The sequence below is a fragment of the Lontra canadensis genome, unplaced genomic scaffold (assembly GCF_010015895.1).
Source record: "Lontra canadensis isolate GAN:19392208 unplaced genomic scaffold, GSC_riverotter_1.0 scaffold112, whole genome shotgun sequence".
Lineage (NCBI taxonomy): Eukaryota > Metazoa > Chordata > Mammalia > Carnivora > Mustelidae > Lontra > Lontra canadensis.
The window spans coordinates 3,472,119-3,495,696 of record NW_022631106.1 but is presented as its reverse complement, the minus strand read 5'-3'; the positions used below and the strand labels follow the sequence as shown (position 1 = coordinate 3,495,696).

The following is a 23,578-nucleotide window of genomic DNA, read 5'->3' as shown; positions in this document are numbered from 1 at the left end:
TAATGTAGAGATGTGGTGGGAAGATACAAGAAATTCAATTAAACATTAATTGAATTAAGTGTATTGTATGCAAAGGAACATGGCAAATATTGTGATGAAACTAGGCAAATTTTCTTTCAGACAGTATTTACCAAGCACTCCCCAGGCAATGACCACGTGTGTAAAGGGCCTCTAACTGTTAAAACCACACTGCTCCACAGCAGGGGGGAAGAGTAGAAATCCACACAGGAGCTGTGATTTCCACTAGCTCAGTCTCTCCTTCGCGTCTGTCTGTCCACCATTTCCGCCTCATCCGACCCAACCTGATCTGTCCTTCAAAACTAAGAAACTGAGGAGCCTAAGTGGCTCAGTCCTTTAAGGTTGGACTCTTGATTTCTGCTCAGTTCTAAGGTCATGGTCCCAGAGTCCTAAGATGGAGCCCCAGGTTGGGCTCTGCGCTCAGGGAGGAGTCTGCTTGAGATCCCCTCTCCCTCTCCCCCTGCTCCCTCCCTGCCCCACTCACACACTGTCTCTTCCTCTCTTTCTCTAGAGTAAATAAATAAATAAATCTACAAAACAAAAACAACAAAGACACGAAGCTCTTGAAAGTCCCTTCCTTTTTTTGCCTCTTCCTTCCCGGGTTAAAGATGTGTTCACATTTTCTAGTCCCAGTAACTACGAGTTAGTTCATTACCCAGGATGTGCTTCGTTTCTGTCTGCCTCTCGAGGAGAGCAGTCTCAGCCCCCGACATCGCCCAGTCCCTGCTCTGGACAGCGGGGCGTCTGCAGGCTCTCCGCTTGCTGATCCTAGTTCGCTCTCCACTGCCTTCCCCGCCCGTCCCCCTGGAGGTGCCTGCGAGCCGGCCGCGCTGAAGTTGACGCAGCTGCAGCCAGCTGCAGACAGATGTGATTCTAGAAGTGGCACAGCTTTCCTTATTAGGTGGGACCAGGCTCCCGGGTGCTTAGCAGTGGCCCTAGGCTGCCACCTTCCGTCTGACCGGATTAGGAGCTGAGGGCTGAGAGCTGGAGGGCAGATGTGGAGGGTGCAGGGTTGCTCATCCCCTCCCCACACACGGTCTCTGCAGAGGGACAGCTCTGCTCCCCACTGAGCACGCACAGCCTCTGGGTTCAGCTCCTCTGGGGCTGCCTTCTTTCCTTCTCCCCTCTCAAGTGAGTGAAGTGGCAGAGAGGCACGCAGCTTCTCTTGCTGGATTCATTGTTTGCTGCACGACTCCGGGCAAGATGGGTAGTAGGATTTGGGGAAGGACCCCTGAACGAGTGATGCCAGACAGGTTACCTCTTAGGCGCGAGCCCCAACAGCTAGACCATTTTAACACAGAATAAGGACCAAAGCAAAGCACGCTCTGAGGACTCCTGTGGGATTTGTGGCACCTCCTCAGGGAGTGGCTGTGCTCCCTCTGACACAGGAGCCATGGTGGGTCCAAGAAGCACGATCACAGGAGCTGAGCAGCAAGCCCCGCTTGCCCAGGACGGGCTCCCAGCGGTGTGGGCAGAATGGCGGAGGGGGCTTGGATGGAATCCTGGTGGTTTGGGTGGTTTCAGGGCAGCATCCAGTCAGAGCCCAGCACTGCAGATGAGGAGCTGCCCCCTCTCAGAAGACCCCATGGTGTCCCCACTCCGGTCACTGGATGCCCCTCATTGTGGGCACGGAGAACGCCTCTGCTCCTTACCTCCAGCCTCCAGCTCCCGGCACTCTCCCTTCCAAACACCATGTCTCTTGCCTGGGGCTTTCTTTTCTTCTCTGAGTTTCAGCAACCTCTGCAAACAAAACCAAACTCTTCTGTGTCTTCTGCTGGTACCAGGATCCAAAATGCAATGACACCAGGGAGGACACCTTTTACAGGGTTGTACGCACTTACCTGTCTTTCTTCCCGTGCACCAGCCTGGGTGCACTGGGGAGGGGGCCTTGCCTTGTCCTGATCACCTAGACTCATTCATGTGCTCTTGTAAACAGAAGAGCAGCCCTTCCTGAGATGTGCTGGCTCCCCTTCATCCCCCGTCCACCCATGGCATTCTCTATCCCCGTCACACAGAGACACAGGAATTCCTGGCCAGCCTCAGTTGGTTATTGTTTCTTTAGCAGTGATTTTATTTTCTTGCTCTATCAGGAGCCAAGGAATGCAGGTAAGCTAGAGTCGAAGGTCAGGAAATAGCAGATGGGGTATCAGACTGGGGCACTGTGCAAAGTGATAACCAGTAACAAGAAGTAAACGGACAGACGTAGGGGAGCTTCAGGAGAAGAGGCAGTTCCTTTCCTGCCAGAGCTGCACACATCCCCAGTCTGGGGATGGACCAGGAGTGTCCTAGACTAATCCAGAAAGAAGAGGCCACCACTGGATCCCAGATATCGAACTAGGAAAGTCATTTTCCCCTTATTTCACTCTATAATCCCTATAACAAAATATTTTTGTTTAATGGGCAGATCGCACTTTAAAATATAACTCCTTCCCCAATTTTTGTTACTCAAAGGTATATATACATATGCAAATCAGAACCTGGGATCAGCATGATCTATTATTTTTACCTCACTGATTTGATTCAATTCCAAGCAAAAGCAAAGAAACTTAACAGTTTTACGTGGTGTTGAGGACTGTGATAGGTCTTAAGGTCTGACCCTGTTTGCAAGCAAGTTGCCCGCGCTCCTTCTAACCAACAAGTGAGCCTGCCATGGTTTGCAGATCCTGGCGGAAGACACAAAACTCATGGGTCAGAGACAAGGGACTGTGTTTCTCACTGCAATTGCAGTGACCAGAGCAGCGGTGTGTTATGGCCAGGGTTCCCATGGGCCCCAGTTCCCATGGGAGCTGGCCATCTGTACACACAATGAGTTGCATAACAGGAGAGGAACCCTCAGCCTAGGGAAACAGAGTCTTATGTAACAGAGAGCAAGCCTGCCTGCCCCGACCACCATCCCCGAGGAAGACCATGGGTGGGTAAATAAGCCTGCCCTTTGTCCCAGAGGGAAACACTGTATGTTCCAAGGCAGTCTGCTCTATAAACATCATCTGGAAAAGATGGTCCTGAACAAAGGAAGCTAGTCTTCTGCTCACAAGAGGTCGGAAACATGAGAGACCCATGGAGAATTGCTTCCAAATGGATAGTGTGTGGAGGGAGTCTTATCTCAGAGAAATGCACAAATTTGTGAATATTTTTTAAACATGGGCCATCTTTGCTTTGCACAATACAGTATTAGCAGAAACGGATGCATGTGGGAATGATCCTTACTTTACACAGTTCCATCAAGATTTTACTGCCGGTATCAAGAACAGTTTGTGGATCACTATTTATACCACACAGCTTCAGGTGGTCATGCTTCAACGCCAAGATCCGTTCTCATAACAGGGAGAGTTCCAGAAACCGCAAACCCTTCTGTCAGTGAGGAACCTCTCAGATGACAAGAAATAGAAAAAAAAAAAAAAAGCTCAGAGGAGCTTAGGGAAATAAATTCATTAGTTGACATATTTGAAAAGTCCAGAGGTAGGTTTTTCTTAGGGCCTCTGCCGCGTCAGCCAAAATGAAATTTTCTCATTTCTCCTCTCTGCCTTCTCCTCTGCTACATCTTAAGGGCGGCCCCACTTGTGATCCAGATGTGGTGCTGGCAACTTCAAGGCCGCTACCTCTTTCTGTCCAGTGAAGGTGAGCCCCTCTTCCAGGTAGACTCCAAGAAGAGTAAGGGGGTTGCCATCCCAGAATCTCCAGCAAGTAGCTCCTTGAGCTTTGCTGACCAGACTTCTTGTGCCAATCCCTGAATCCATCGCTCAAGCCTGGGGATAGAGCGGGCTGGTGTAGGCGATCCCAGCCCCCGGGATCTGGGGGGGACTAGATGGGATAGGGTTCCCTGACACTGTGTCAGGGAGAGGTGGACGCCTAAACAGTATGCAAAGTACAGTGTCCAGAGGAAGGAGAGTGCAGTCTCTAGCCCCTGTTCACCAAAGGAGGCTCTCAAAAACGAAAAGGTCCCCCGGTAACCTCAGTGTGTTGTGCTCATGTGACCAAGGCTGGGGCTGCCATCCCTCCTTTTTCAGATGCTAAATGAGTTTCCTCTTGCTGCTGAAACAGTACCACAACCTCAAAGCTTCAAACAACACAAATCTATTACATTACAGTTACGCAGCGCAGAAGTCCCGAACAGGTCTTATAGTAGGCTAAACTCAGGGTGTAGGCGAGACTGTGTGCCTTCCTGGAGGCTCTAGGGGAAAAGCCATTTTCTTGCCTTTTCCAGCTTCTGGAAACTGCCTGCATTCCTTGACTTGTGACCCCTTCCACCTTCAAAGCCAACCATGGCTGGTTGTCTTTCTCATGGCTACATCTCTCTGACGCTGTGTTTTGACTCCCCCTGTGACTGCATTGGGCCCCTCTGCGTAATCCAGGACAGTCTCCCTATCCTATGCCAGCTGATTAGCTGCCTCAGTTTCCCTTTGCCATGTAAGTTGACACGGTCACATGTTAGGATGCAGACATCTTTGGTGGGGGGCATTATCCTGCCTACCACAGGTGGGAAGGAACTTATACTGAGTCTAGCTGGGTAAAGGGAAAGTTTTCTGTGTACCTATTTAAATACATAATCTCCTTTTTTTTCCTTTTAATTACATTCAGTTACCCAACATATTATACATCATTACATAATCTCCTTTCTATTCTGGGTAATCACCACCAGGAGAGAAGCAAAACGCTCCCTATTTTAATGTGATGGCCCCTATTTAAATTTGGTGATGACTTACTTATGAATACTAATTCATTGCTTTTGTCAAAGAGCAACTTTGTGAAGAAATTAGCTGTAATAGTGAACAAAGAATTAGGTACAACTGCTGACAGTCTCCTCCAGTAGATGTAAATTTGGTTCCTGTTTACTGTTCTTGCTTATTTTCTCCTGTCTCAGGTATTTTTACAAAATTCTATGTCGATTTGTTTTTTGTAGTTATTATGTGGATTTCTTCCCGTCATTCTTTCATCTTAACCCACAAGAAAAATTCACAATTCAGCAACTACATTTTTGCGGTGTCCTGAACACAGCAGACTATAATACTTTTGAACAGTACACAGTGTTCTCACATGAAGCAACTGACCTAAAGCTGTGGGCACGTCCACTCTCTTGTTATAACTCAGCAGGCTGTGTAATACAGAAAAGCTTCCAGGCAGGTGAAAACAAGTTCCTTAAATGTCAGCAAAACATACGCTTTGCTTAACAGATGTACCTTTCTCAAGATTTGAATGCAGTTTAATGGGTGAGCATGAGTTTTAGTGAATCGTGCTTCAAGGCTTCCATTTTATGATACAGTGTCTGTAAGACTGATTTCAGTGACCCAGTCTCTGGACCCCACCAAGTCAAATTGACCCTGTGTGGTCCAGGGCCTCAAGCAGACAAAACATCCCCATGAAGATACATGAATATCAAATAATGATACCGGATTTCAAAGAGGAAAAAGAAATGCTAGCATTTTCTCAAGCTGTCATCAAATTATAAAGCGAAACAGACAGATTGGTAACTAGGTGGGTAGACTTGAACTGAAATGCGCAGCCCAGCTAGAAACCGTCAAGGTTCTTCTAGTGGGGACAAGTTTGACCATGATGCCGAGGGACTTCATTGTGTTAGTCACCACTTCAGAGTCACCGTTCAGTCCCTCCCATCTTTGGACTCATTTAGGCTGCCATCACAAAATACCACAGACTGGGAGGCCGAAACAATAGAAATTTATTTTTTCACAGGTCGGGAGGCTGGAAGTCCAAGATAAGGGTGTCAGCAGGGTTGGTTTCTCCTGAGGCATCTCCCCTGGGTTTGAAGATGACCTCCTGCTTGCTTGGTCCTCACATGGGCTTCCCTCTACATGTCCCTCCCTTCTCTCTTATTATAAGATCTGCAGTCCCATTGAATGAGGACACCACCCTCATGACCTCATGAACCTTAAGTCATCCATGAACCTGAATTACCTCTCTGAAGACCCTGTTTTCAGATGCAGTCCCACTGGGAGTTCGTGCCTCACTACTGGACTTTGAAGGCCACACAGTTCGGTCCATGGCAATCTTCTTGCTACTTCATGATCGATACCACCACCAGCCTAGGCTGTACAATTCTGGAACTCTCCAGCGACTCCACCCTTTCAGCCCCCAAGAGAGTTGAGCAGCAGCAGCAGCAACAACAACATCACTCTCTGAGGGCTTACGACCGGCCAGACACTCCTCTCATTACCTTACGTGCATTCATGCCTTTAATCCTCACAGAGGGATTCCAGGGGTTCCAGGAGAACCAATGATTTAAAGATTTTATTTATTTATTTGACAGAGAAAGAGATCACAAGTAGGCAGAGAGGCAGGCAGAGAGAGGGGGAAGCAGGCTCCCTGCTGAGCAGAGAGCCTGATGTGGGGCTCGATCCCAGGACCCTGAGATCATGAGGAGAGCCAAAGGCAGAGGCTTAACCCACTGAGCCACCCAGGTGCCCCAAACAGCCCCACAGTCCAACCCAGGGGTCAGAAAATGGTTTCTGTAGGGGGAGGATGGCAAATTTTGGAGGTGTGGTGGGCCGTACAGCTTCTGTCATGACTCCTCAACTCTGCCGTCGTAGCGTGAAAGCAGCCCCAGGCAAATGAATGTGACTGTGCGTCAATACAACTTTTTTTCAAGTAGACTGAAATCCAAATTTCATATCAATTTCACGGGTCATAAAATATTACTCTTCTTTTGGATTTTCTCTATCCTCAGACAATGTAAAATCCATTCTTCTCTGTCACACCAAACAGAAATAGGGTACAGGCCATCGTTTGCTTGGTCTAAACCAAGTGAGAAATGAAAGATTAAAGCTTGGGGGCGCCTGGGTGGCTCAGAAGGTTAAACGTCTGCCTTTGGCTCAGGTCATGATCTTCAGGTCCTGGGATCGAGCCCCGAGTCGGGCTCCCTGCTCAGCAGGGTGCCTTCTTCTCCCTCTCCGTCTGCCTCTCCCCCTGCTTGCGCTCTCTCTGTCTCTCTCTTTCTCTCGAGAAGAAAAAAAAAAAAAGATTAAAGCGGAGGGAATAGCGAAGCCTCACCTTTAACATTCACCAGCCAACATGGAGAACGTGGGCAAGAAAACTCCCGAATCTGACAGATTTACGCAGTCTGGCGCTTCACCCTAGACCTCCCTGAGCTGTGGCAGCTCTTTACAGCTTATGGCAGAGACAAGTAGAATAGAATGGGTACTTCCTGTAGGGAGATGTCAAGTATCTTCTTTCAGGTTCACCAGTTAATTGAAGGCTGAGTAGTGGTTATCCCCACTGTTAACCCTCCTCGTCACTGAACAAGAAGTCTCCCTGTCTCCCCACACTGATATCTCACAACACCACTATGAGGCAGGAACTCTTCATGTCTGTTTCTTACAGGTGAGGAAACTGAGGCATAAAGAGTTTGAGTCACAGACAGGATTCAAGTTTAGGAGGCTGATTGGGAGCCCATCCTTTTTTTTTTCCCTTAAGATTTTATTTAAATAATCTCCATGCCCCACGTGGGGCTTGAACCCACAACCCTGAGATCAGGAGTCACACACTCCTCCAGCTGAGCTAGTCAGGCATGTCAGGAGCCCATGCTCTTAGCCACCTCACTATATGCCTTTCACGTCATTCTGCATTTACCATTTATCAGAATACTCAGCCACACAGACTGTGCAGGACAGACAAGGGAAGAGCACTTTATCCTCCTTTCTCCTGGCTGTACCTGGCCGCAAGCAAAAGGGAAATGCAACCTGTCACCTGCTTCCTTCTCTCCTTTGATGTGTTGGAGAACAATCCATCATTAAGTTTTCTCACTCGATAATGAGATGCAGTGCCAGAAAAATCTTTCCAGGCAGGGGAAGGGAAATCATTCACCTCAAAAAGAAGAGCTTCTCTATCTTTAACTTGCTCACATTAACTTACCGTAGTCTCAGGTTTGTGTGAGAACAGCATTCATTACTTCCTTATGATGCTCATCGTGCTTTTACAGATCTTTGAACTCTGTGAAGAAGACAGGCAAGAAATTAATGTCCTCACTTTCCAGAGAAGAAACAGGCTCCGTCCGTGGGGCTTCAGCTCACAAGGTTACTGGGAGCGGACACTGGGCATTTCCTGTGACCTGGCTCCTCCACACAGCCCCACAGTACAGCGTGACATCACTCAACATCAGAGCTGTAGTCTTCCAGCCCCTTCTGTATGCTCAGTGGACAGGAACGGTAGAAAAATGGTTGAGAATTACGTGAGTAAATAGATCTCACAGCATGTGCTTCTCCAAATAAAATGTTTACAATTTAATTTTTAGGTGGAAAAAAATAAGATAAAAGCTCTCTGTAGGATAGAATTCCAAGTTTATTTTAAAACACACTTATGTTATTTTCTAACATATTTTTATAGTCTCTAAATCTTCTACATGGAAACTAATTATGTTTTTATCTTAAAAAAAGAAAAATTTTTGGCTTAAAGTTTTAAAATACAACTACGGACTTTATCAATCTCAAAAATTGTAGGAAGAAAAACGTTCTTTTAAATGCATTCTCATAAGAAACAAAAGGAAATCGCTAGGGGTCAAAAATGAAGATGAAACCAAAAACCAGAACCAGAACTCTAGTGGGGTTTACCAGTCTGGGAAAAATAGAGACTTCGGTGGTTTGATTTTTTGTTTGTTTGTCTGTTTTTTCGTTCGTTTTTATTTGAGAGACAGAGTGAGAGAGAAAAAGAGCATGAGCAGTGGGACAGGGAGAAGCAGATTCCCCATTGAGCAAAGGTCCCAGTGCAGGACTCGCTCCCAAGACCGAGCTAAAGGCAGAAGCTTAACCTACGGAGCCACCCAGGCACCTGGAGGTGAAGGCATTTTCTGATTGGTTGGTCTGTTTTTTTGTGTGTGTATTTTTTCAGGCTAAGGTTTTAATACAAATGGAAAGAAGAAACAATAGTTTGGACTGGGTCAGATGAAGAGTTGGAAATAAGGTCCATATATAAAACCAGACCTCCAAAGAGCTACACTTTAATCTTTCGATTAAAGATTGGGAGATCTTATTCATTTTAGATATCCTTATAATCAATGAAGTGTATCTTGGGTATCTATTTCTAATGATTCTGTTTCTACTGGCTCTTGCTTTTTCCTGTGAATTATGGATGGAACTCATCTTTACCAAGGCTTTGTCTGAGAATCCTTTGAAGATTTCCCCAGGGATACTGAACAGCCCAAGAGAAAAAAAATAAAACAAAAACAGATACCGAATAGTTAAGGGTCCCTCAACAAAACCATCAAAGCTGACCACCTTAGAGTGAAGTCCGCTAGTCTGAAAGCCATACCCATACTGTCAGAATTTCTAAGTGGCTTGGGGATGGCACATTTTAAAAATGAATAAACAGCCAAGGAAAGCATTTGAGGAAAATCTCTATTTGAGGAAAATCTCTACCATGCAAAATGAACAGATAGAAAGAACTAGGGGAAATTAAAACAATACAAAGAGAAGGAAACAATTATTCAGGACAGAAGACAATATATTGCAGAAGAATGGGCTTTAAAATAAAAACAGGACAAAAAAGCTTTTAAAGATGAAAAATATGATAGCAGAAATAAAAAACTCAACTGAAGCATTAAAAGGTAGATTTGATGGGGCGCCTGGGTGGCTCAGTCGGTTAAGCAGCTGCCTTCGGATCAGGTCATGATCCCAGAGTCCTGGGATGGAGTCCCACATTGGGCTTCTTGCTCAGCAGGGAGCCTGCTTCTCCCTCTCCTTCTGCCTGCCGTTCTGCCTTCTTGTGCTATCTCTCTGTCAAATAAATAAATAAAATCTTTTAAAAATAAAAATATAAATAAATAAATAAAAGGTAGATTTGAGGTAATCTCCCAAAGTAGAATAAAAAGAAATAGATGAAACATATGAGATGAACAATAAGAAAATTAAAGGACTAATTGAAAAGGTCCAGTAGTCAAAATAAAAGAATTCCAGAAAAGGTGAATTGAGAAAATAAAAGAAAAAATTATCAGACATAATTGAAGGAAAATTCCCCAGAACCAAAAGACTTGAGTCTCCAGGTTTAGAACTATCCCTCAAGTACCCAGAACAATGGGTTTTTTTTTTAAAAGCCTGTATCAAGGTATCTTGTCATGAAATTTCCAGGGACTCATAGGTAAAGGTTAGTTTAGGAAAGCTTTCACAGGGACAAGGGCAAGGTCACACACAAAAGAGCAAGGAACAGGGTCACATTGGGCTCTTTAATAGCAACACTGGATGGAGCAATGCCTTCAACATTATTTGGGGGAAATTATTGCAAACATAGCATTTACTACCCAGCCAAACTACCAATCAAGAATGAGAGTAAACTGGGGGCACCTTGCTGGCTCAGTCAGTGGAGCATGTGACATTTGATCTTGGGGTTGTAGGTTCGAGCCCCACACTGGGAGTAGAGATTACTTTAAAAAATAAAATCTTAGGGGTGCCTGGGTGGCTCAGAGGGTCAAAGCCTCTGCCTTCGGCTTAGGTCATGATCCCAGGGTTCTGGGATCAAGCCTCACATTGGGCTCTCTTCTTGGTGGGGAGCCTGCTTCCTCCTCTCTCTCTCTGCCTGCCTCTCTGCCTACTTGTGATCTCTCTCTGTCGAATAAATAAATAAAATCTTTAAAAGAAATAATAAAATAAAAATAAAATCTTAAAAAAAAAGAATGAGAGCAAATGTGATCACTATTTCAAACACACAAAACCTCAAATAATTTTACTTCCAATGTACTTCTCAGAAAACTTACATATTTTGAGCAGAATCATTATACGAAAATGAGAAGAAGAAGTGATCCAACACAGGAATGGGAAATTCCTCCTTGAAAAAGGGAGTTCTCCAGAAGACTGTCATGCAACAAGCTTAAAAACAAATGTACAGGTGGGAGCCCGAGGATGACGGTTCTCAAGAAGGAAAAAAGGAACTCAGCGGAATACTGTCTTTTTCCTAATTGAGATACAGTTCACATACCATAAAATTCACCTTTTAAAGTGTGAAGTTCGCTTTTAGGATATTCACAGGGTTGTGCATCTATCACCGCTATCTTATTTCAGAACATTATTTCCCCCAAAATAAACCCCATGCATGTTAACGTTCTTTCTGCATTTCCTCCTCTTCCAGCCCTTCCAGTCACTAATCTTCTGTCTCTATTAATTTGCATATTCTGCATATGTATATACATATACACTGTATGTATACATATATGTATACACACACATACACCTTGAAGTATCTTCAGAGTTTATTCATGCTATCAGTGCTTCATTCTTTTTTTTTTTTAAGAAGTAAGAGAGGGCACAGATTTTATGAAGAAATTTTTTTAAGTGATGTCTACACCCAACACGGGACTTGAACTTACAACCCGAGATCAAGAGTTGCATCCTGTATTGAGTGAGCCAGCCAGGCTCCCTAGTTCTTCTTTCCTTTTTATAGCCGAATAATAACCTGTTGAATGGCTAGCCCATATTCTGTCTATTTTGATGCCATTTAGTTTAATTCTACTTTGGGGCTGTTATAGATAAAGCTCTAGCAACATCAATGTACAAGGTTTTGTATGAACTTATGTTTCAGTTCTTTTGAATACGATTAAATATATCTGGTGTTGGTTGTGCTAAAAGGAAAAGTTGGGGAATTAGTAAATGGGAGGCTTGTAGAAAATTAAGCAAAAAAGAAAAAGGGGAAGTTATTACTAATTCCAAATGAAAACAAAAGGTTGTATAAAAAGTTTATTCATAGTGGCTTATGTAAACACTGTGTTCATTGTAAACACAGTATTTATATGAGTAAAAATAAAAATTATGGCATAACTACTTAAGGAGGAAGAGAGAGAGAGAGTGTGTGTGTGAGAGAGAGAGAGAGAGGGAAGGACAGAGATGCAGAAATTTGGCCTCTAAAATATTTAGCGCATCTTTTAGTAACCGATAGAGCAAGAAAACAACAACAAAACCTGCAAAGATATAAGAGATTTGAAGACACTCGAGATGCTTGCTGTAATGGTAACTTGTGGAAACTTGCACCAGTTTGAGAATGTCCATTCTGTTCAGGCACGCAGCAACTGACCATGAGGCTTTAAGGCTGATTTTAACAAATATCAAACAATAGACACCATATGGATAACTTTCTGACCAAAATGTAGAGTTGGAAATCAGTAACAGTGTAACCAAAAGTATTGGTTAAAAATCACAGTTTGGTGGTGCCTGGGTGGCTCGGTTGTTAAGCATCTGCCTACGGCTCAGGTCATGATCGATCCTGGGATCGAGCCCCGCATTGGGCTCCTTGCTCAACGGGAAGCCTGCTTCTCCCTCTCCCACTCCCCCTGCTTGTGTTCCCTCTCTTGCTATCAAATAAATAAAAATCTTTAAAAAATATATTACAGTTTGAACAAACGCACTGTATTAATTCCATGTGCTATGCAACAAATTAACCCTAGTGCAGGGACTTGGGATAGCAGGGAGCTGTTAGCTCAGTTTGTGGGGGTCACCATTCTGGACATGGCTTAACTGGGTCCTCTGCTCAGGGTACAAGCAAGATGTCAGTGGGGCTGCGTCCCATTATGGAGCTCTGGTTCCCTGTGAGTTGTTCCTTGTGGAACAGTTCAGTTTCTTTTGTTCGTAGGACTGAGGCCACAGCTCCCAGAAGCCACCACAGTCCCCTCCATAGCCAGGGAAGGTCACCTCCAAGCAGCTGACCTCTTCAAGGCCAGCAGGAGAGTCTTTCCCATGGGTAAGACAGTCTCTGTCTCTCCCATAGTCTCTAAGTCTCTCTCACTGGTGTGACACCTTATAAGCATAGGCTTACCATCCCTTCACCTTTGCCATATTCTTTCGGCTAGAAGCGAGGGCCATCTCCTGCCCACACTCTAGGAGAAGGGAATGTACAGAGTGGCGCCCTAGGGGTAGAGATGGCCGAGGCCGTCCCAGAATTGTGCCTACCACGCTCACTGATAGAATAAGAAATGCTCATGGAAGTGAACAGACTTAACCCCTCGCTGACTATGAAGTCTTTTATTAAGGAAGAATTTACATTTTAATAAGTCATATTCATCTACCTTTGTGGTTTGTGCATTTTGTGTCTTGCTTAAGAAATTCTTTACAACCCTGAAGTCATAAAGATTTTGTCCTTAAAGTCTTAGGGCTGGGGCGCCTGGGTGGCTTCAGTCGGTTAAGCATTTGCCTTCAGTTCAGGTCATGATCCCAGGGTCCTGGAATCGAACCCCGCGTCAGGCTCCCTACTCAGTGGAGAGCCTGCTTCTGCCTCTTCCTCTGCCTCTCCCCCTGCCTGTGCTGTCTCGCTCACTTGCTCTCACTCTATCTCAAATAAATAAATAAAATATCTCTTTAAAAAGTATTAGGGCTTTGCTTTATACATTTAAATCATTAATTCAAATGTAGAATTTACTCGTACAAGGTGTGATATAGGGATCTATTTTCAGATTTTTTCATACAGATAACCATTTTTTTCAGCACTATTTATTGAATAATTAGAACCTCACCTGCTAATTTCTAATTCAGTCTTTGTCATATGTCAAGTAACATAAAAGTATGGATCTATTTCTGGGTCTTCTGGTCTGTTCCCTGGGTCTGTCCTTGCACCGGTACCCACTGCCTTAATTAATATGGCTCTACAGTGGGGCTTGCTACCTGGTAGAGGAAACCCCTCACCATATTGCTTGTCTTTATCATGGTTTTGACTATTCTCAGACCTTTGTTATCCCAGGTGAAGCTTAGATTCAGCTTGTTTAGTTCTATTTAATAAATAGTAGGACTGGGAGCGCCTGGCCAGCTCAGTCAGGAGGAGCATATGATTCTGGATCACAGGGTTGTGCGTTCAAGCTACACATTTGGTGTAGAGATTATTTAAAAATAAAATCTTTTTTAAAAAATCAGAATTTCAGTAGAAGGACGCCTGCGTGCCTCAGTCTGTTAAGCATCTGCCTTAGGCTCTGGTCATGATCCCAGGGTCCCGCTCAGCGGGGAGCCTGCTTCTCCCTCTGCCTGCTTGTGTGCTTGCTCTCTCTCTCTCTCTGTCTCTCTCTTTGACAAATAAATAAATAAAATATTTTAAGGAAAAAAATAATTTGAATTGAAATTGCCTCATCTATAAAGATTAATTCTGGGAAAATTGCTATTTAATTGGGCTTTCCTATTCATGCATATGGGATAACTCTCTATTTAGACCATTTATACATTTCAATAAGGTCACAATTTTTTCCACCAAGGTATTACAAAATTTTTGTTAAATTTATCTCTAGGTATTTTAGAGGTTTTGTTGCCATCTCATATACTTTTTTTAAAAAAAGGATTTTATTTATTTATTTGTCAGAGAGAGCACAAGCAGGGGAGCAGCAGAGGGAGAGGGAGAAGCAGCCTCCCCACTGAGCAGGGAGCACGATACAGGGCTCGAACCCAGCACCCTGGGGTCATGACCTGGGCCGAAAGCAGGCGCTCAACCAGCTGAGCCACCCAGAAGCCCCTTTGTTATATACTTTCTAATATTTAAAAATAGTTTTTTGCTTATAAGTAGCAACGCAGTTGTTTTATAATCATTGTCCTTGACTTCAATTATTGAAATAATCTTGCTGATCTTTCTCTTCAATACTAATGTTCTGAGTGTGAATTTTCTTGCATTTTCCTTTGTATACAGTCATATCCTTTGTGAATAACTATAACTTTATTATTTCCCAACCTTTATACCTATTTCTATTTCTTGTCTTATGACAAAAACCACAATATCTAGTAATATGGACATGCTTGTCTTTTTTCATGACACATAACATATGTGTAGGATTTTGATAAATATCCTTTGCCCTAGGTTGCTGGGAGTTTTTTTTTTTTAAATTATAAATGGAAACAAAAGCAAAATATGTAATTAGGACTTGATGAAAGTTTAAAGAAAATTTCACATCAAGTCCAAATTAAAACAGGCATAGGATTTGAACAGACATTTCTGCCAAGATATACACATGGCCAATAAGCACATGAAAAGATGGCCAGTATCATTAGCCAACAGGGAAATGCAAACAAAAACCACAGTGAGGTACGGCTCGTATTCACTCAGCTGGCTGGAAGGAAAAAGACCAAGACAGGTGTTGGCGAAGATGCGGAGGAGCCAGCCTGGCACACTGCTGGTGGGAAGGCAAATAGCGCAAAAGCTTTTGGAAAACAGTTCTGCCGCTCCGCACAGAGTTAAAGGTAACCTTGGCGATTCCCTTTCTCACAGTTCCACTGCTGAACAACATGTCCACACAAAAACGTGCGCACGTGCGCGTGGCCACATTATTTGTAATGACCCGAAAGCAGGCCACAAACCAGATGGCCGTCAGCTGATGAATGGATGAACACAACGGGGTCTAGCCATACAAGCCGATAATATTCGGCAATAAAAATAATGAAATACTAACTCAAGCTACAGCACGGATGACTCTTGAAGTCACGATGCTAAGTGAGAGAAGATAGTCACAAAGACAGATTCCGTCTGTCCTGGCAAAACAGGCACATCTCTAGAGATGGAGAGAAGACCAGCGGTTTCTTGGGATGGGGTGCAGGGTCGGGAGTGAGGAATAACTGCTAGTGGGTACTAGGGTTTGGGGGGGTGATGAAAATGTTCTAAAATTCGGTTACGGTGATGGTTGCACAACCCTGAGTACCCTAACAACCCTCCACGGTTGAAAGGGGGATGTTTATGTAAATATATACATATAAGTAAAGATGTAAAAAATTAAACTTTAGATAAACAACAAATAATTTTCTCACATAACTATGTGTCATATAATATTTTATCTGGCGACCCTAATGAGAATTTTTAATTAGGAGAATTGTATTAGATGTCATACCATATCATGTCATATTCTTTTAGCATTCTGTTTCACCAGAGAAAGAGTCATATCCAGAAAACAAAATACACCCTCACTGCCAGGTGACTCCTTCAATGAAAGCAAGTCTTAGAAGAATTCTGCCACCACGGGAACACTTCCAGCAAGCAGTCACACGTGCAGTCGCACTAACGTTCTCATTGTTTCCTGCGTCCCTTATGCAGAGCGAGGAGCCTCCTCCTTCTGATAGTGATGTCTGAAAACCTTCACCTTGGTCACCACTGCCTTATTTAGGAGTACCACTCAAAGTGTATTTAAGCGAGTGCCACCCCCTAGAGGTGTGCAAAGCAGCATCATGATTCTGGACAGCGGCTCCCGACCGCGGTCTTACAGAGTACCAGGCTGGTACGTGGCCCCTGCACAAGGGTACTCCGGGTGTTTGCTGCCCCGAGGGTGCAGACCGGAGTGTAACTCACCCAAACACATCTTCCACATGGCCTGCGTCAAAGTATGTTAAAGGAATCACACACAATCTAAATACCTGAATGATATGACCCACCACGTGACTATTTTTCATTTTTAATAAAATCTTTGGTATTTCAGGCTGACGTTCTATCATCTTTTAACATGTGAAAAACGTTCTTTGAGTGCAGAAAAAATATCGTCGACCCGGAAGACCCCCGATGTGCCCGCCTGACGCTCACCGGCCAGATGATCGCCGTGTCTCCAGAAGAAGTGGAATTTGCCAAGCAAGCCATGTTTTCAAGGTTTGTATATGCTTGAAAGTCGGTTTGCCCGGAAATTCACTGTTTAAGTTGAATTTAAGTTGAAGTTTAAGAATCTTGAAATTGAGGGACGCCTGGGTGACTCAGTTGGTTAAGCATCTGCCTTCAGCTCAGGTCATGATCCCAGGGTCCTGGAACTGAGTCCCATTTTGAGCTCCCTCCTCAGTGCTTGGAAGCCTGCTTCTCCCTCTGCCTGCTCCTCCCCCTGCTAGTTCTTTCTGTCTCCCTCCCTCACAAATAAATAAATAAAATCTTTAAAAAAAATAAAAAAGATCTTGAAGTTGAAGAATCAGGGCTCTAGGGGTCAAACGAGCAAGAGGGCAGAGCTTGGGAAGGGGGGAGGAGGGTGTAGGAAGGAGGGGTGGTCTGGGGGTGGGCTGGAGTGAGGGGGATGTCTGTGTAGGGGCCCCCTGGAGTGGAAGGTCAGAGTTGGGCCAAGGAGCAGCAGGTATCCTCCCCGGGGTGCAGGTGATAAAAACCAGCAGATTAACGCTTTGTCTAAGTTCCTGGAAGAGTGACATGACAGCAGGTGGTAAATTGGAAACGCCACCCACAGCCCCAGGAGAAGGGAAGATTTTCCATACAGGGGAACCATCAAATAAGTAAACGTAGAAAGGAGAGGGGAAGTGTGGTTGCCCACTGCCATGGAAAAGGGGTTCACACACACAAATAGAGAAAATGGGAATGAACTCTGGAATTGGATCACGATTGGATACATCAACATGAATGCAGGATTTTCAGAACATAGATTGAGAAAAGAACACTCGTTTTGTGTGTGTGTGCGTGCATGTGAGATACACACACACACACGCACACACACACACATATATATATATATTTAAAGATTTTATTTATTTATATGACACACAGAGAGAGACAGTGAGAGAGGGAACACAAGCAGGGGGAGTGGGAGAGGAAGCAGGCTCCCCACTGAGCAGGGAGCCCGATGCTGATGGAGGGCTTGATCCCAGAACCCTGGGATCATGACCTGAGCAGAAGGCAGATGCTTAACGACTCAGCTATCCAGGTGCCCCTGAACTCTATTTATCTTTATAAAGTCCTCTTTCTTTCTTTTTTTTTTTTTTTTAAGATTTTATTTATTTGACAGAGAGGAAGAGAACTCACAAGTAGGCAGAGAGGCAGGCAGAGAGAGAGAGAGGGGGAAGCAGGCTCCCGGCTGAGCAGAGTGCCTGATGCGGGGCTCGATCCCAGGACCCTAAGATCATGACCTGAGCCGAAGGCAGAGGCTTAACCCACTGAGCCACCCAGGCGCCCCAAGTCCTCTCTATTTCTAAACATTCCTCTTTCCGTGTTATGGTAGGCAGTGAGAAGAGGCCAAAAACTTGGGTAGACCACGGGGTTTATTAAATTCATTTCCTGCTTTCTGCATCACGGCAGGCACTGTGTTGACACATTTTTTAACACTATGTTCTTGGGCCCCTTTATCTCCCGCTTCCACCAACCTCGTCTTTCCCTTCTCCTAAGGCCCCACTGTGAGTCTTCCCGAGCTCCCTCCACCTGCCACTCACTGCCTGCACGCAAAGCCGCAAAGCCGGTGGCCCCTGGATTAGGAATTCTTAAAACTGCCCCATGCTAGCAGGTCCCAAAATGCATTCCAGTTCCAAGTACAAAACGCATTTGCTTAAAATAACAACAAATCCTTTCATTCTCAAAGGCACAAGTATTTGGAGTGTTGGGGCATCAGATCAGCAACTGCATTTCAGATGGTTTGGGGGAAAAGAAAGAGTTCGTTGTACTGTACTTTCAACCTCTCTGGGTGTTTACAGTTATTTCAAAACAGATTGTCTCTTGCAAAAGGCCGTCAGCCTATTATCACATCTCCGTTGTTGCAAATAGCCTTCCCAGTCTGCGCTGGGCCTTCGACTTTGTTTCTGATATGTTGAGATAGAAACCTAATTTTTTATTTTTATGAGTTTAAAAGAAGTGAGCCCAGTGCCTGCCCTTAAGAAGAACGCATGTGTTCTTCACGTGAGGGAGAAAGCCAGTCAGGAAGTAGAAGGTGGAGTGTGACGGGCCCTGTCCTTCCCGGCTGACCCTCCCCTTGGTTCAGCAGTTCTAAGCCTGCGGCAGGAGTGGGAATCTTCCCACCAACAGCTGTTTCAGGGCCTCGAGATTCTTTTGAATTTCCATACGGAGATGCAGAAAGCCTTTCTTGATGTGTCCTGCTATCAGCAACCATGTTCGCTGAGCCCTTGCCCTGTGCAAGCGCTCCCTGTATGCATGTGGTCTGCTGCCCACTCGGCCCCATGACCCGGCCACTGTCATCCCCCATGACAAGTAAGGAGACCAGGGTTTGAGAGGGCGGATGGCCCGGGAAGCCTCAGAGCCCATCCACCACCCACCTGGGATTCGAACAAAGGCACCTGGGACAAGGCTGGTTTGCCCCTCTGTGGAGGTGGCCGTTTCCCACCTTCCCGAAGCTGTCCCCCACCCCATCCCCGGTTCCCTAGCTTCTGCCTCTAGCCTCAGCCCAGAAGAGGCCTGGGGTCCGGAGGCCTGATGACCTGGCCGGTGCCACGGAGTCGGGACCAGGGCCCCAGGAGGGCCCGGCCGCTAACAGGAGCCACTGTCTCGTGACCTCTCCTTTACTTCTGCAGACACCCCGTGATGAGGAAGTGGCCTCGTCAGTATGAATGGTTCTTTATGAAGATGAAGGTAGAACATATCTGGCTGCAGAAATGGTATGGAGGAGTAGCCGACATTTCCAAGGAGGAGTACTTCAAAGCAGCCCCAAGAAAGGCCTGATGCGGTAAGAAGGTCCTCGGGGTTTGCGGGAAACGAACACCCTCTCCGTGGCACTGCCCGCCGGCGCCTGACAGCTGTCTGTCCATTGCCGGCTTCCCAGCCACCCTGTTACCCTCCCCGCAGAATGAGAGAGGGTGACCGGGGAACCCCGTGCCAGGCTGGAGATTGGAGTGGTCATTTGCAAACCCCCAGCTCACGCAGGTACACGTATATATAACCTCTGTTTGTATCTTATTCCACCCGGTCTCACCGACTAGGGAATCATCGTTGGTTGTCAAAGTGACACGTGGAGACAGTTGCCGTTCCATTCCTTAGGACCAAAAAAAAAAAAAAAAAAAAAAGTGTGTGCCATGTGATTGCATTGTATTGTGAGAGTATTTCTGTTGCTTGCTCCGCCCAAAGCAGTCTTGATTCGAAGCTCACGGGGAGCACGAAGGAGCTAAACCTGCATCACACAGCCATGGTCTTGCGTTTGGGGTGAGCACGCAGGATGGGTTGTCTCTGGAGTCCTCATCATGCTACTTACCAGACTGCAGATGCATTATCAAATCCCATTTGTTAGAATGTGCTGGTCACTTAGGAAGCCTTGGTCCCACTGTAACCTGACAAACCGCGTGAGAACACAGAGCCCTGGACTCAGCCACATTCTGTGTAAGCCGGCCGTGGTGATTCATTCGTGGAGTGGGACGGCTTCAGCACCAAGCTCCCCAGATCCCCAAGGCTAATGCTTCTGACGGAGGGGTCCCATCCCTTAGGCACGAGGAGTGGCATCCAAAATAAGAAGCATCTCATTCTGTGGCGTGTAGGGAGGACAGGGGGGAGGTAAGGAAGCAAGGACCATGTACAAGGAAGCAAAGAAGGCGGTAATTGAAGGCACACTCCCTGCCCAGCCTGGGACCAGGCCCTTGGCAGGGTCATCTCCTGTCAGCTGTACAACCAATGAGACTCATATCATCCTTGCCACTTATAGATGAGGAAACTGGGGTCAGACAGGCTAAACCAGCGTCCCACGCTCTGACTCACCACACATCGTGGATGGAGCAAGAGAGTCATTGAAATGCACGGGGGTCATTGAATCAGCAAAATCAGTAAAGTGAGGATTAACGTGCCTGTCACTAATTTGCCACTGTTAACTACCAAAAAAAAAAAAAAAAAAAAGTCTCTGAAATTTGATTGTTACTACAGATGTAAATTTTTACAAATTATATGCAGGAGCTCCTGGTTTTGCAAGAAATGACATTGTACCCAAGTACACATCTAAGGCCTATAGAGGACCTATGTGTGTACATCCAAGACCTCTTACATTGAAGTCTGTAAAGATCTAGCAGTACCCAGTTTTCCAACTTTTTATAATGGCTATGAACCCTCTGTGGTGGGTTAGGTGTGTTGTATAACATCAAAACATGACACTATCTGTAGGAAATTTACATTTCCTAAATAAGTAACATGTTATTAATGGTTATACTTTTATTTTAAATATTAAGACATGAACACAGTTTGAGATATCAAAATATTTTTTAAGTGCCTGTACTAAAAGCATAGTAAGATGCACAGAATTCTTTTTTTGTCAAAATCCAATTCTCAAAAGAGTTCCTAACAATAACAATTTCTAATACACAAGAATAAGTTCACACTGATGGTACTTTCTATCTCTGAGTTAAAAATTTTCGCTACCCCCAGTTTAGAGGTAAGAGGGGGAAACCGGAAGGATAAACCACCTATCTCATAAGTCAACCTCATACCTTAATTCTTTGGGCATCACTACCTCCAGGTTCTGTCTTACAAATAATGTTTATATGCTAAGTTTGCTTTTATAATCAGGTTCCACTCAGCTCATTAAGCCCTCTCTGTTGCTTCAAGGGGCTTTGCAGTGTGGGTGCCATTTATAACCACTAATGAATGTTATCGGTTATTTATCCAAACGTTAGGAAATGAGGTCTAAACAGGTTGGATGATAAGAAGAGTGTTGAAAGTGCATCTGTTTAAGAATGATGGGCCCCATTCGGGCTGGTATGTTTCAGCAAATCTCTGGAAATTTACATTGATGAAAATGTTGAAGGGTGTAGGAAATTCTACACATGGCAATAAACAAGAAAAACTAAATGCATATGATTAGAAAGAAAGAAAAGTATCTCTGTTTACAGATGACATGATTGTCTGCATAGCAAATTCCAAAGAATCTATTAAAAAAAAAAAAAGAAAACTCATAGAACTAGTGGGCTCAGCAAGGTTTCGGGATACAAGGTCAGTCCACAAAATGTAATCACATTTCTAAATATTAACAATGAACAATGTGGAAACCAAAGTCAAAAGCACAATACCATTCACAGTCACTCCAAAGAAAATAAATACTTTGGTATAAATTTATCAAAACATGTACAAGATCTATATGCTGAAAATTAAGAGATGCTAATGAAAGAAATCAAAGACCTAAATAAATGAAGCGATACACCATGTTCATGGATTGAAAGACACAAAGTATCAAGGATGTCAGTTCTCCCCAGATTTATCTACAGATTTAATGCAATTTCTGTCAAAATTCCAGCAAAGTTCGTAGATATATCCAAGTTTTTCTAAAAATTCCAAGGTACAGACCTTGAAATAGCTCAAACACTCTTATGAAAGAAGGATCAGTAGGAGAAATCACTCTATTCAATGTAAAAATTTATTATATAGCTACAGTAATCAAGACAGTATGGTTTTTATTGGTGGAGGCACAGACATAGATCAATAGAACAGAATAGAAAATCTAGAGAAAGAACCACACAAATATACTCAGTTGAGTTTTGTATAAATGTACAAAAGTAATTCACTGGAGGGGAGCATAGACTTTTCAACAAATGTTAGAGCAATGGGATATCCAGAGGCAAATAAAACCTCAGCCTAAACCTCGTACTTTATGTGAAAATGAACTCAAAATGGGTCACAATCCTGAATATAAAATGTAAAACTAAAAAACTTTAAAAAAAATAGAAAATTGTAGGGACCTAGGGCTAAGCCTCAAGAATACTTTGATTTGATGCCAAAAAGCACAATCCATAAAGAAGAGTTTGAGAAATTCATCAAAATTTTAAACTTTTGCTCTGAAAAATACCATAGTAAGGGAATGAAAAGGCAGGCTACAGCCCAAGAGAAAATATTTGCAAGCACATATCTGACAAATGACTAATACCTAGAATATATGGAGAACTCACAAAATTCAACAATTTTCTTTTTAAATCCAAATAAAAAATGGAGAATATATACAAACACTCCACTGAAGAGGATATACAAATGGCAAATAAGTCCATGAAAAGACACTCAACATCATTGATCCTTAGGGAACTGAAAATTGGAACCACAGTGAGAGAGAGACCACTGTGCGCTCAGCACAATTGCCAAGATCAAGTAACAACACCAGATATCAGCAAGAGTGCAGAGAAACTGCTTCAGCCATACAGAGCTGGTGGGAATGTAAAATGGAGCAGGCACTCTGCAGAAGCACTTAGCAGTTTCCTGTAAAACTAAACATGCAGCTGCCATACCACTCAGCAATTGCACAGTTGGGCATTTATCCCAGAGAGATGGAAACTTATGTTCACACAAACACTTGTGCATGAATGTTCATAGCAGCTTTATTCATAAAATTCAAAAACTGTAAACAACCAGATGTCCTTTAATGGGTGGCTGGTTAAACACGTGATACATCCATGCCATGGAATACTACGCAGCAATAAAAATAATTTCCCATATGAGCAACAACTTGGATGACTCTCGAGAGAACGATGCTGAGTGAAAATTCAATCCCACAGGGTTACGTGCCGTACAGTTCCGTTTATACAACATCTTGAAATGCAAAATACTAGAAATGCAGAACAGATTAGACGTTGCTAGAGAGGAGGGTAGAGGAGAGGAGGGAGTGACACAAGGGATCCTTATGACGGAAACGTTCTGTGTCTTGACTGTGTCAATGTCAAAATCCTGGCTGGGATACCGTATGGTTTTGCAAGATATTACCCTTGGGGGAAACTGGGTAAAAGGCAGACAGGATGACTTTGTATTGTTTCTTAAAACTGCATAGGAATCTACGATTTCTGCAATTATCTCAGAATCCATAATTACCTTGGAGTAAAAAGTTTAATATAAACAAAATAAAAGGTTTAGCTTAGGTTAAGGCATTTATTCTATCTCTTGTTAGTCCCTAATGAAAACAAAGAACTGAACTATGCCAAAATCTAGCAGAACAGACATTGGTTGTCTTTGGTTAACCTTTAAT

General features: G+C 44.1%; 1 protein-coding gene across 2 annotated transcripts in view; it reads left to right on the top strand.

Annotated features, from left to right (window-relative positions):
• The window catches only part of CREG2 (cellular repressor of E1A stimulated genes 2), a 31,451-nt gene extending 11,787 nt beyond the window's left edge, over positions 1 to 19,664 (top strand). The window contains exons 3-5 of one of the 2 annotated variants that reach the window (XM_032840389.1): positions 16,426 to 16,539; positions 19,176 to 19,327; positions 19,447 to 19,664. In XM_032840389.1, coding sequence (XP_032696280.1) covers positions 16,426 to 16,539; positions 19,176 to 19,323 — 262 coding nt within the window. In that variant the 3' untranslated portion in view covers positions 19,324 to 19,327; positions 19,447 to 19,664. Of the gene's footprint in view, positions 1 to 16,425; positions 16,540 to 19,175 lie in introns of both variants that reach the window. The other variant, XM_032840388.1, reaches the window with a different exon arrangement.
• Positions 19,665 to 23,578: the final 3,914 nt, after the last annotated feature.